This window comes from Scyliorhinus torazame, chromosome X, assembly GCF_047496885.1.
Source record: "Scyliorhinus torazame isolate Kashiwa2021f chromosome X, sScyTor2.1, whole genome shotgun sequence".
NCBI lineage: Eukaryota > Metazoa > Chordata > Chondrichthyes > Carcharhiniformes > Scyliorhinidae > Scyliorhinus > Scyliorhinus torazame.
In genome coordinates, this window is record NC_092738.1 from 24,949,529 (window position 1) to 24,963,752 (window position 14,224).

General features: G+C 47.4%; 1 protein-coding gene across 21 annotated transcripts in view; it reads left to right on the forward strand.

The window, feature by feature from the left end:
• Window positions 1-14,224, forward strand: part of kmt2d (lysine (K)-specific methyltransferase 2D) — a 306,604-nt gene that overhangs the window by 104,685 nt on the left and 187,695 nt on the right. For all 21 annotated transcript variants that reach the window (XM_072493795.1, XM_072493792.1, XM_072493808.1 and 18 more), the window contains 2 exons: window positions 1,270-2,381; window positions 4,210-4,323. In XM_072493795.1, the coding sequence (XP_072349896.1) occupies window positions 1,270-2,381; window positions 4,210-4,323 (1,226 nt within the window). The remainder of the gene's footprint in view (window positions 1-1,269; window positions 2,382-4,209; window positions 4,324-14,224) is intronic.

Consider the following 14,224-nt stretch of genomic DNA (forward strand, 5'->3'; position numbering starts at 1 on the left):
CACATCCTTCTGGTAGTGTGGCGACCAGAATTGAACACTATATTCCAAGTGTGGCCTAACTAAGGTTCTATACAGCTGCAGCATGTCTTGCCAATTTTTATACTCAATGCCCCGGCCAATGAAGGCAAGCATGCCGTATGCCTTCTTGACTACCCTCCACCTGTGTTGCCCCTTTCAGTGACCTGTGGACCTGTACACCTAGATCTCTCTGACTGTCAATACTTTTAAGGGTTCTGCCATTCACTGTATATTCTCTACCTGTATTAGACCTTCCAAAATGCATTACCTCACATTTGTCCGAATTAAACTCCATCTGCCATCGCTCCACCCAAGTCGCCAACTGATCTATATCCTTCTGTAACCAAAAGAGAAAATGCTGGAAAATCTCAGCAGGTCTGGCAGCATCTGTAAGGAGAACAAAGAGCTAACATTTCAAGTCCAGATGACCCTTTGTCAAAGCTCTTTTTCTATGAAATTCTATGAAAGACTCTGACCTGATGGACTCTGCCAGTCGGCCATGCATTAGGTAATCCTCTATTTGTAGAATAGGGCAGCAGTGCTGTACTTTCAATGCTCTGCAAAGAGGAACAAGAGGTATGGCCCATGTTTCTCAATGGCCCGTGTTTATTGGTGGCATTGATTTGAGGGAGAAAATGTTGACCAGGACAGCGAGAAAATGTTGACCAGGACAGCAAGAAAATGCCCTGCTGCTCTCTTATTAGTGTCATGAGATTTTTAACATTCACTTGATGGACTGAAACCGCTTCAATTTAATCCAGCATCTGATCGCGTAGCATTCCTGTTATACTGAATTGGAGTGTCCGCTTAGACGATGAACTCAAAGGAAGTTTGATTCCACAATTCGCTGCTGTGGGTGACATGGGCAGAATTTATTTTTATTAAACAGTGAGCGCTAATCAAGAATTAATTAAAATTTGCAGCTGTGCTTCACTGAAGTGGCAGGAGGAAGCATTGCAAGTGAAGCCTTCAAATATTGTGAAATGTGCTTTACACGTGGCCACCTTGCACACTTGCAACGTGACCCTTATGTAACTATGTTGCAATATGTTCTGACGCTCCAATGATTTCAGTAACTGTTTTTCCTCCTTCATTCCCCAATCTTAAATTGTGTTTTTTGTCTTTGAGAAATTTGCCATTGCTAATTTTTCCAATTTACTATGAATGCAATAAAGGATTAGAAAAATTGGTTGTGCAGGTAGGCAATAGAAGGTCAATGGCGGAGCGGTAATTTTTATTTTGTTTTGATAGATGCCATTAATAGTAGCAGTAGCATGGAAACAGAAATTCACAAACAACGAGCATCAGAAGTTGGCACCAAGGAGCAGGTAGAATCTCGATCTCCTGATTCTTCTGAGGAAGATGGAGTTGAAGACTTGTCTGCAGTGAAAGAATTCGAACGTGAGAAACCCGATGAGGGATTCAATTCTTCTCAAAATGCAGAGGTTCATCCGACCTCGGAAACCGGGGAGGGTGCTTCTCATTCTGAGAGCATTAAAGGTTCAGTGGCGTCTTTCTCTGCAGAAAAAGAATTACCAGAACATTTTAGTTCGGATACAACAGACCAACTGGAGGATATTATACAGGAGAAGGATGTGAAAATGGAGAGCTCAGTTTCTGTGTTAGACCAGGTAGCGACTAGTGTTCCTGCAGACTTGGGTTCTAGTCCCACTAGTTCCATCTCGGGAGAGTCAAAAACCAGTCATCTTGTCACAGACTCTGACCTGATGGACTCTGCCAGTAATTCTGCTGAAGCACAGTTAGACTGTGCCTCCTCGGTTTCGATCAAGCAGGAGACTGACAAAATCCAAACAGACAAAACTGAACTCTCTGACATTCCTGCTGACTCTACTTGTTGCTTCACAGAGAAAGGTGGAGTTTCTGATATTGTTTCAGATGGGATGGAGACCAGGGATAATCCTGTTGAGATGGAAATTAATGATAATGTGACCCCTATGGAGGTTGTACCTGCAGTAAATAAGCTAAAGACTGAGCATGATGCTCAAATGGAGGTGCAGGATATTGTGAGCACAGACCCTGTCTGTAGCATGTTCATTAAATCTGAGATTGTGGAAGAAATGTCAAATCAAAGTCAAACTGACTCGAACAGCACCTGCTTAGAACCCGATTATTCAGTTACTTTGGACCGTGATGCAGGCCTGGCTTCCATGGATGTTTGTATGACAGCAGCAGATGATACTTCTCCAAGGGTGGAAGAAGAGGCTGAGAAGTCAAACTCTGACCTGCGGTTAACAGAAACTGAAGATTCCCTGCCAGCTGACCCTGGTATGATGAAGGGTGAATCTGGCAAGCCTGCTATAATGAAGCGGCGATTCTCACCAGGTCGGCCTCGTGTTAAACAGGTAAGGGAGGAAGAAAAGTTTTTGTTTTTAGCCGGTAGTTGAATGGAAGGAACGGATTCCATTTTGTAAAAGAATTGTGAATTAATGTGATTAATGTTGTGCGAGTGACATGTCAGCCAGCTTCCCTTCCTGGTGTCTCTTTCCCCTCCCCACCACCAGTGCTGTTAATAGTATTGCAGGAGGTGGCCATAACTGTGGTTTCACTAATTGAAACTGGTGGGGGTGAGTTAGGAGGTGTAATGTTTCTCTCTGAATCAACATAACACTGAATGAAGATTGACTCCAGTGCCATCTTTCACCAACTGGCTTTCTGGGATATAATACATGCTAGTTAATTATAAATGTTTCTTTCACTGTGCACTTTATGGCTCCATTTCAAAGTAACTATGAGTACCCCTCATCAAAAAACCCACCCTCAGCCCTTACAAACTACTACTGCATCTGTAACTTCCCTTTCCCTTGCTTCAACATATTGCATCCAAAAATCTGTGCCACAGATTGTGTTTGAATCTCCATTCAGCTTTCCATATCTACCTCATCAAAATGGTCCAAATCAAAGTCAGAAATGACATCCACCGTGACTGCTGCATTATAGAAGGAAAGACTTGAGTTTATATAGTCCCTTTTATGACCGTGGGCATTCTCAAAGCAAGCGTTGCAGCCGCTTCCAAGAACTATTTGAAGTCTCTGTTGTAATGTAAGAACTGCAGCAGCCAATTAGTGCACAGCAAGATTCCACCAACAGTAAATTTGTGTCATGGATAAATATTAGCCAGTGCATTGGATAAAAAATGTGCCTCTTCAAAAAGTGCTGCGTAACCGTTCACCTGTCTCATCCAAAAGACACCGCGAGACACTGTACTGTAGTACCCAAGTACAGTACTGATGTGCCAGTCTAGAATTTGTACTCCAGTCCCTGGAGTGGGTCTTGGACCCATAATATTGTTACTCCAATGAGATGGCTATTCACTCAACCATGGCAGACCTCTATCAGACCTATTACTTTTTTATTGACCCGTTAGTAATGGGCACCACTGATCACGTACTCTTCCATGGCCACATCTCCATTGTTCAGTTCGATGGGACTGTCTACATTGGAAATGTTCTGCTTGCAATCAAATATGTTTAATGGAACCACTTATGGTTTATTTTCATGCCATTGCACCATTACCTCTGGAACCCCCTGCTCTTGTCATCTATATGCTGACTCTCAGTAGCATCATCTGCAGGCATAGCATTACCGTGTACATGTATGCTGACCAAACGCTTAACAGACAATGAAGGGGTCACAAGGCAGATAGAAAACAGTGCTCGTCAGACATCTAGTATTGGATGCGCCATGAGTCGTCATCTTGCTGCTTGTGGAACGTTTCTGTGTTCCAAATTCATGCTATGTTTTCCCAAGTACGCCAGTGTACTTCAAAGTTATTATATATGACGTGCTTTGATATGTACCTGAGAGAGTTGATTATATGCTATATAAATTCAAGTCTAGTTTTTTCAAATTAATTTGGCTATTGCGTATGCTTTTCCATTGTCGTCAAAGCAATATTAAGTGAATAAAAGTTGCTGCTGCTATCAGCCATGGGTGTTCTGGATGTGAAGGCCAGAACAGCAGCACAGGGGAAAGATCATGTGATTTAAAGCTATTTTGAGAAAGAAGGGACTGCTTGTAATTCCCTTTTATTCCTCCCCTCCGAATTTGATGACACTATCCAATGTATTTGGAAAACTGCAGCCAAAGATATGTAATCTGACTTTAAAAAAAGTTAGTTTCCCAGTGAAGTTTCAACCTTTCTGGAAATTGTGAAATACTTTGCTTCAACAGGGCCGTTGCAACAGTTTTCCAGGTAAAAAGCGGCCTCGTGGTGGTGGACATGTTGGGCGAGGACGAGGGAGATCACGTTTGAAGTCTGTATCTGGAATCTTGGAGTCTTTAGGGGTAAGAATTATATGGTTTGGGTAACCGAATTGAATGGGTTATTTTGAATAACAGTTGCAGCCTAATTAATCACTTGTAATTTTTTTTGGTAATTGTTCTGAATCAGGAAGGGTTAGTATGTATACTTGTGCCACAAAATTATGTAAATTTGTGTCCACATTTTCCCTGTAGTGATTTATTCACAAATCTTACTTGAGCCATTCGAAGAATATGCTTATTGAAAGGAAGGTCCTTCTCCATAGGCATACTGAGACCCAGGCAATCTTCACTTTTATGCATTTAATACGCGGTAGTTATGGCAGAGCAGCATGGGTGGAATTGAGAAGCCCACCTTTCAGATTAGTATATGTTAGATGACGTAAAAGGGATTGAAAATGCTACAAGTTGGATAATAACTTGGCCAAATGTGTTCACTGGATATCAATTTCTTTATGTTCATACTTGAGGAACATTAAAGCCAATTTGTGTTGTCTATTTCAAAAATGTTGGGGTTTTCCCTCCAGTTTTATCTTGTATATTAACTGTAGACTGTGTTCATGTGTATGTTGTGATGACGTGTACATGGGAAGTGACATGTTGGTTACATGAGAGTTCCCCCCCCCCCGGCATGGCCAAACACACTGCACGTAAGAGCTGCCAAAGAATTCTAGGTACACCATTTTAAGTTGTTAGTCCTTGGTGATTTCCACACAACCCAGCAATTTTACATGGTGTAAGGAGCTGGCTGAGATGGCACAAAGATGTCGCCGCATCGACCCATTCATCTTTGACGAAAACATTGCCGACAACTAGAAGAAGTTTGAAAAAGGATGGCACGTCTACTGTTACGCCGGTGTCTGATAAATCGAAGACGGTACACACTGAAGATCATACACACTGTGAATCAGCAGGCTCAAAGGCGGTCAGAAAATCTGAATCCTTTGTCTTCCAAGGGAAGGAAGACCAAGAGGACCCTTAGGTAATATGTTTTTAAAATTCAAACAAATACACACCCCCCCACCACGGTATTGTATGCCTTGAATTTGAAAATTCTGGCGCAAACATGCGTTCGATGCTCTCACTGATGAACTCGCAAGAGACTGCACTGTGTGTGGAATGCACAAGAAGTTGCTCCGAGAAAAAAAACCCTCATGTTAGAATCCGGCGTTAGTATTTGCGTGCTAAATGAGCAGTCAGAGAGAAGTACCAAGGAATTAAAGAGAGAAACCAAGGTTTTCTCGATACAGAACAACCTGCCCAAACTGCAACGTCCAGAATCCACTAAAAAGAAGCGTGTGTTTGCATTTAATAAACGCTGCAACAACTGAGGTGAATGGAATCACTTTGCCAAGTGTTGCAGGTCCAAACCACAGTAACTTGTCACTACCACTAGCCATGTTGCAGCTGGCTACCTCTCCAAAGTTTGGAACGCTAACAGAGTGAACGAGCTGGCAGTAAAATTAAAACAACCAGAGCACTCAAAACATTCTACTGCAACAGTGTTGACTTTATCACTGGGGAAGATGAAATATTTACAACGTTAAATATTGCTAACTGCAATGTAAAATTGAATGTCAAAATCAACATCGGAGCAAAATGCCATGTTCAGTTGAAGCTGCTGCTGCGGGAAATTGATTCTGGTGCTACACTAGATTCCACCACCAAGGTAAATCTCGTTACATATAGCGGATGTATAAATGTATTCCACGCATAAACATGAAGGGCGTAGCCACCCTGCACCCCATGCAGGCAAATTCCAATTCCGCCTAGTCGACCAAGATGTGAAACTGTTGTTGGGTCTCCAGGACAGCATTCTAATGGCTAATCCACCTTTGGGCCAGATATGTGCACATTGAAGCACCCAAGCCCCAGAAATGTAGAATACAAGGACCTGTCCGACTGATATTATTGGAAGCTGCCCATCATATATCACGAGAGACTGGATGACTCGGTGACACCTGCTGTCCGTGCTTCACGAAGAGTACCCATTGCTGGGAAACCGAAGGTAGTCGAAGAATTGGACCGATTGACTAGATTGGGTGTTACAGCCCCCACAGATTGGGTTCCTGCAATGGTAGCTGCAGTAAAGAAAGATGACACAGTCAGGATCTGCATCAACCCAGTTCACCTGAATAAAGCACTTCTGAGCCCCCATCACCGTATGGAAACAGTTGAAGAGGTCAGGGGTGACATGCCCAGCGTTAACGTTTGCAGCATCCTGGATTCTGAGCCCCCATCACCGTATGGAAACCGTTGAAGAGGTCAGGGGTGACATGCCCAGCGCTAATGTTTGCAGCATCCTGGATACAAAGTGCAGATTTTGGCAAATCTCGCTGGATGAAGTATCTTCAAAGCTCACTAGATTCATTTTGCCTCCGGTAGGCAGATACTGGCTGGTTCCCCCACATGCCCAATGGGTTCTCCACTGGTAGTGAGGTCTTCCAAAGGTTTATGGAACAGCCTGTTTTGCAGGGCAACCTTGTGAAATAATCGTTGATGACATCCTGTCTTGGGTCACACAACACAAGAATATGATGCACATTTGCGTTTGATCCTTGACAGAATCAGGACCCTACAGTTGAAGCTCAACCCTGCTAAATGCAGATTCCGGATCAATCAGGTGTATTATGTGGGCCACCTGCTTACCGGCAATGATGTGAAGCCAGATCCGGACAAGACAATGGCCAGACGGCAAATGTCCACTTCTGAAGACCAGCATGCTCTGCAGCATTTCCTTGGTATGACACATTATTTATCCAAGTTCATTCCTTGTTACAGTGAAGTGATTGGACGTCTCCGGTAGCTTCTCCACCAGGGTGTAGAATGGTGCTGGTAGGAACACCACACCGCATTCAACAAACTCAAACATCTACTTTCAGTCCTTCTGGTATTACAGTACTTTACAGCTCAAGCACCTGTGCTCTTATCAGCAAATGTCTCCGCACAGTCTGTGTCCAGAATGGCAGACGCTGAAACTGGCAATGCCCAGAGCACGAAGGAGCCTTGCCTTAGTCTTCACATGTCAGAATTTTCGTGGCTTTGTCTATGGCTGCCTTGCCGAGGTTGAAATTGATCACCAGCCGCTCATCACTAACCTGAAAAAGCCTCTTCACACTGCATCACCACGCTTGTGGATAATGCCCAGGCTACAGTCTGCCATTTTCTTTTTTTTTTAAAATATATTTTATTCAAAATTTTGTGGCCAAACATAACAGTACATAGTTTTTCTTTTGAACAACAACAAAGCAATATAAATACCCGTGGCCAATTTTAAACAGATAAATAAATAATATATAAACAAAAACAAAACTAAGTGGCAACTGCCTTGTCAAAAATAGTTACTCTCCAAAGATACAATCCAACAATCCAATATACATTACCTATAACAAGTGTCTATACATATACAATGTAGTCTTCTTCTTTTTCATTCCCTCTATCGTTCTGTGAAGTAGTTGACAAACGGTTGCCACCGCCTGGTGAACCCTTGAGCCGAACCCCTTAATACGAACTTGATCCGTTCTAACTTTATAAACCCTGCCATGTCGTTTATCCAGGTCTCCACGCCCGGGGGTTTGGCTTCCTTCCACATAAGCAATATCCTGCGCCGGGCGACTCGGGACGCAAAGGCCAAAACATCAGCCTCTCTCGCCTCCTGTACTCCCGGCTTTTCTGCAACCCCGAATATAACCAACCCCCAGCTTGGTTCGACCCGGACCCCCACCACCTTCGAAAGCACCTTTGCCACCCCCACCCAGAACCCCTGTAGTGCCGGGCATGACCAGAACATGTGGGTGTGATTCGCTGGGCTTCTCGAGCATCTCCCACACCTATCCTCTACCCCAAAAAATTTACTGAGCCGTGCTCCAGTCATATGCGCCCTGTGTAACACCTTAAATTGTATCACGAGGCACACGAGGACGATGAGTTTACCCTACGTAGGGCGTCGGCCCACAGCCCCTCCTCGATCTCCTCCCCCAGCTCTTCCCATTTCCCTTTCAGCTCATCTACCATGATCTCCCCCTCGTCCCTCATTTCCCTATATATGTCCGACACCTTACCATCCCCCACCCATGTCTCTGAGATCACTCTATCCTGCACCTCCTACGTCGGGAGCTGCGGGAATTCCCTCACCTGTTGCCTCGCGAAAGCCCTCAGTTGCATATACCGAAATGCATTCCCTTGGGGCAACCCATATTTCTCCGTCAGCGCTCCCAGACTCGCAAACGTCCCATCTACAAATAGATCTCTTAGTTGTACTACCCCAGCTCTTTGCCATGCTCCAAATCCCCCATCCATTCTCCCCGGAACAAACCTATGGTTATTTCTTATCGGGGACCGCACCGAGGCTCCCGTCTTTGCCCTATGCCGTCTCCACTGCCCCCAAATTTTCAATGTAGCCACCACCACCGGGCTTGTGGTGTATTTCTTCGGTGAGAACGGCAACGGTGCCGTCTCCATTGCTTGTAGGCTAGTCCCCCTGCAGGACGCCCTCTCCAGTCTCTTCCACGCCGCTCCCTCCCCTTCTCCCATCCACTTACACACCATTGAAATATTGGCGGCCCAGTAATAGTCGTTTAGGCTCGGTAGTGCCAACCCCCCCCCCTGTCCCGACTACGCTGCAAAAATCCCCTCCTCACTCTCGGGGTCTTCCCGGCCCACACAAAACTCATAATACTCTTCTCGATTCTCTTGAAAAAGGCCTTAGTGACCACTACCGGGAGGCACTGAAACACAAAAAGGAATCTCGGGAGGACCACCATTTTAACCGCCTGCACCCTACCTGCCAGTGTCAGGGACACCATGTCCCATCTCTTAAAGTCCTCCTCCATCTGCTCCACCAACCGCGTTAAATTAAGCCTATGTAATGTACCCCAATTCTTGGCTATCTGGATCCCCAAGTACCGGAAGTCCCTTGTTACCTTCCTCAACGGTACATTTTCTATTTCCCTGCTCTGCTCCCCTGGATGCACCACGAACAACTCACTTTTCCCCATGTTCAATTTATACCCTGAAAAATCCCCAAACTCCCCAAGTATCCGCATTATCTCTGGCATCCCCTCTGCCGGGTCCGCCACATACAACAACAAATCATCCGCATACAGAGATACCCGGTGTTCTTCTCCTCCCCTGAGTACTCCCCTCCACTTCCTGGAACCCCTCAATGCTATGGCCAGGGGCTCAATTGCCAGTGCAAACAATAACGGGGACAGAGGACATCCCTGCCTCGTCCCTCTATGGAGCCGAAAATAATCAGACCCCCGTCCATTCGTGACCACGCTCGCCATCGGGGCCCTATACAGCAACTGTACCCATCTGATATACCCATCTCCAAAGCCAAATCTCCTCAGCACCTCCCACAAATAATCCCACTCCACTCTATCAAATACTTTCTCGGCATCCATCACCACTACTATCTCCGCTTCCCCCTCTGGTGGGGGCATCATCATTGCCCCTAGCAGCCTCCGTATATTTGTGTTCAGCTGTCTCCCCTTCACAAACCCAGTTTGGTCCTCCTGAACCACCCCCGGGACACAATCCTCTATCCTCGTTGCCATTACCTTGGCCAGAATCTTAGCATCCACATTCAGGAGGGAAATGGGCCTATAGGACCTGCATTGCAGCAGATCTTTTTCCTTCTTTAGGAGGAGCGATATCGTTGCCTCTGACATAGTTGGGGGCAGCTGCCCCCTTTCCCTAGCCTCATTAAAGGTTCTCATCAGTAGCGGGGCCAGCAAGTCCATATATTTCCTATAGAATTCCACTGGGAATCCGTCTGGTCCCCGGGCCTTCCCCGCCTGCATGCTCCCAATCCCTTTCACTACTTCCTCCGTCTCAATCTGTGCTCCCAGTCCCGCCCTCTCCTGCTCCTCCACCTTAGGAAATTCCAGCTGATCCAGAAAGCACATCATTCTCTCCTTCCCTTCCGGGGGCTGAGCTTCATATAATCTTTCATAAAATGCCTTGAACACTCCATTCACTCTCTCCGCTCCCCGCTCCATCTCTCCCTCCTCATCTCTCACCCCCCTATCTCCCTCGCTGCTCCCCTTTTCCTCAGTTGGTGGGCCAGCAACCTGCTCGCCTTCTCCCCATATTTGTACTGTACACCCTGTGCCTTCCTCCATTGTGCCTCTGCATTACCCGTAGTCAACAAGTCAAATTCTACATGTAGCCTTTGCCTTTCCCTGTACAGTCCCTCCTCCGGTGCCTCCGCATATTGTCTGTCCACCCTCAAAAGTTCTTTCAACAACCGCTCCCTTTCCCTACCCTCCTGCTTTCCTTTATGTGCCCTGATAGATATCAGCTCCCCTCTAACCACTGCCTTCAACGCCTCCCAGACCACTCCCACCTGAACCTCCCCATTGTCATTGAGTTCCAAGTACCTTTCAATACACCCCCTCACCCTTAAACACACCCCTTCATCTGCCAATAATCCCATGTCCATTCTCCAGGGTGGGTGCTGTTCTTTTTCCTCCCCTATCTCCAGGTCCACCCAATGTGGGGCGTGGTCCGAAATAGCTATAGCCGTGTACTCCGTCCCCGTCACCTTCGGGATCAGTGCCCTTCCCAAAACAAAAAAGTCTATCCGTGAATAAACTTTGTGGACATAGGAGAAAAACGAAAACTCCTTACTCCTAGGTCTACTAAATCTCCAGGGGTCTACTCCTACCATCTGCTCCATAAAGTCCTTGAGCACCCTAGCTGCAGCCGGCCTCCTTCCGGTCCTGGACCTCGATCTGTCCAGCACCGTATTAAAATCTCCACCCATTACCAACTTTCCCGCCTCTAGGTCTGGGATGCGTCCCAACATACGCCTCATAAAATTGGCATCATCCCAGTTCGGGGCATATACGTTCACTAAAACCACTGCCTCCCCTTGCAATCTGCCACTCACCATCACGTATCTGCCCCCACTATCTGCCACTATGGTCTTTGCCTCAAACATTACCCGCTTTCCCACTAATATAGTCACCCCCCCCTGTTTTTTGCGTCTAGCCCCGAATGAAACACCTGCCCCACCCATCCTTTGCGTAGTCTGACCTGGTCTATCAGTTTCAGATGCAGCATAACCACATCTGCCTTAAGTTTCTTTAGGTGTGCGAGTACCCGTGCCCTCTTAATCGGCCCGTTCAGCCCTCTCGCATTCCACGTGATCAGCCGGGTTGGGGGGCTCTTTACCCCCCCCCCCATGTCGACTACCCATCTCCTTTTTCAATCCAGCTCCTCACCCGGTTCCCACGTAGCCGTATCTCCCCCCGACGGCGCCCTCCCGCCCCGACCACCCCACCCCATACCAGCTCCCCCTTCTCCCCAGCAGCAGCAACCCAGTTAACCCCCCCCCCCCCCCGCTAGATCCATTTCTAGCGTAATTGCACCCCCCATGTTGCTCCCAGAAGTCAGCAAACTCTGGCCGACCTCGCCTTACCCCCCCCCCCCCCCCCCCCCGGTGACCTCGGCCCCCACTGTGCGAGGCCCCCTCCTTCCTGCTTCCCTGTTCCCGCCATGATTACCATAGAGCGGGAACAAAGCCCGCGTTTCCCATTTGGCCCCGCCCCCAATGGCCGGCGCCCCCAGCTCCTCATCCTCCCTCCCCCTCCCCCACGACATGGGGAAGAGAGAAAAATTACAGGGTCGCAGGATTAACAACTTGGGAAATCATCTCTTCCCCCTTTTCCCCCCCCCCCCCCCTTCACCCCACGTAATCACCCCACCACTTTGTCCCAAACGTTCTTTTTCTAGCCCGCTTATTCCAGTTTCTCCTCGACAATAAATGTCCACGCCTTTTCTGCCGTTTCAAAGTAGTGGTGTTTCCCTTGATGTGTGACCCACAGTCTTGCCGGCTGCAGCATTCCAAATTTTTTTTAAAATAAATATTCTATTGAAAATTTTTGGTCAACCAACACAGTACATTGTGCATCCTTTACACAATATTATAACAACACAAATAACAATGACCTCAGCATTCCAAATGTAACCTTCCTTTTGTGCAGCACCGCCTTGACCCGATTAAAGCTTGCCCTCCTTCTCGCCACCTCCGCACTCCAATCTTGATATACGCGGATCACCGCGTTCTCCCACCTACTGCTCCGGGTTTTCTTTGCCCATCTGAGGACCATCTCTCTGTCTTTATATCGGAGAAATCTCACCACTATGGCTCGAGGAATTTCTCCAGCCCTCGGTCTTCACACCATAACTCGATAAGCTCCCTCCACCTCCAACGGGCCCGTCGGGGCCTCCGATCCCATTAACGAGTGAAGCATCGTGCTCACATATTCCCCGACGTCCGCCCCTTCTGCACCTTCGGGAAGACCAAGAATCCTTAAATTCTTCCTCCTCGCATTATTCTCCAGCACCTCCAGCCTTTCCACACACCTTTTGTGTTGTGCCTCGTGCATCTCTGTCTTCACCATCAGGCCCTGTATTTCGTCCTCATTCGCAGCAGCCTTTGCCTTCACGACCCGAAGCTCCTGCTCCTGGGTCTTTTGCTCCTCCTTTAGCCCTTCAATCGCCTGTAATATCGGGGCCAACAGCTCCTTCTTCATCTCCTTTTTAAGTTCTTCCACGCAGCGCTGCAGGAACTCTTGTTGGTCAGGGCCCCATATTAAACTGCCACCTTCCGACGCCATTTTGCTTTGTGCTTGCCTTCCTTGCCGCTGCTCTAGAGGATCCACCGCAATCCGGCCACTTTCCTCTCCTTTTTCCATCCGTGTCCAGGAGGGGTTCCCTTCTGGTTTACCGCACAGTGTTTTTAGCCGTTAAAATTGCCGTTGGGGCTCCTGTCAAGAGCCCAAAAGTCTGTTCCACCGGGAGCTGCCGAAACGTGCGACTTAGCTGGTCATCGCCGCACCCGGAAGTCGTCTGTGCCATTTTCAAGTGCAGTAAGGAACTATACCTCACTGGCACCCTCTTCAGGGCTTACCTACCCACCACTGCACAAGCAGACCATGAGGAGGGCATTGATATCCTGTTGAATCAAGTATTGTTGTTCTGCAAAATTGAGGAACTTAAAGCTGTTCAGGGCAGTTCCACGATGTTATGTCAAGATGGCCCGTGAGGTCAAAAACGCTTCCCCATGTGCTCTGCACTTTCTACACCTTGAGAGAGGAGTTCACACTACGGCAAGTTCGTCATCCCCACTTTTCTGCAAAGATACTACACCCAGCAACTCCACCAAGGACACTTGGCTGGAAGCACCAACGTGGAGAGGAAATGAAACCATGTACTGTCCCTCAATGTACGCGAACATAAAGGGAAGTGTCCAGAGGGAAGTGTCCAGATGTGTACCATGCAACGCACTCGAGCTTCATCAAACCAAAGATCACTGCATCTGCATGAGGTCCCAGACCTTCCATGGTCGCTCATGGCAGCAGATATATTTGAATGGAATGAGAAACCGCATCTGATCCTTATTGACTCAGGATGGTAAGAAGTCGACTATCTGCCCGACACCACCGTGATTGGAAAGCTGAAGAGACATTTTGTTCCACATGGCATTCCCCAGAGGGTGATGACCGACAACGCTGGCAGTTCGTCCCCAGGGAGTTCAAGGACTTTGCACATATATGGGACTTTGAACACATTACCAGTAGCCCCACAATCGAATGGTTGGCAGAGCGGGCAGCATGTTCAGCAAAGCACCTCCTCAAAAAATGCTTCCGTGACAACTATTTCTATGCCACACAACTTGATCTGTGAAATTTGCTTAGACAGGGCTTTCCCTCCTTAGCACAGCGAATGCTCTCCAGACGTACCAGAACCATGATCATGGTTGCCAAGGCCCTTCTGCAACCCAGAGTGGAAACAAATGTGGGTGGAGCCCTCATGAAACTGCGACAGAGGGAAACGATATAATGACACTAACGCCCGCAGGCTCTGTATTCTAGAACCAGGCCAAACCATGAGAATGCAGACCACGCGCGGCCAT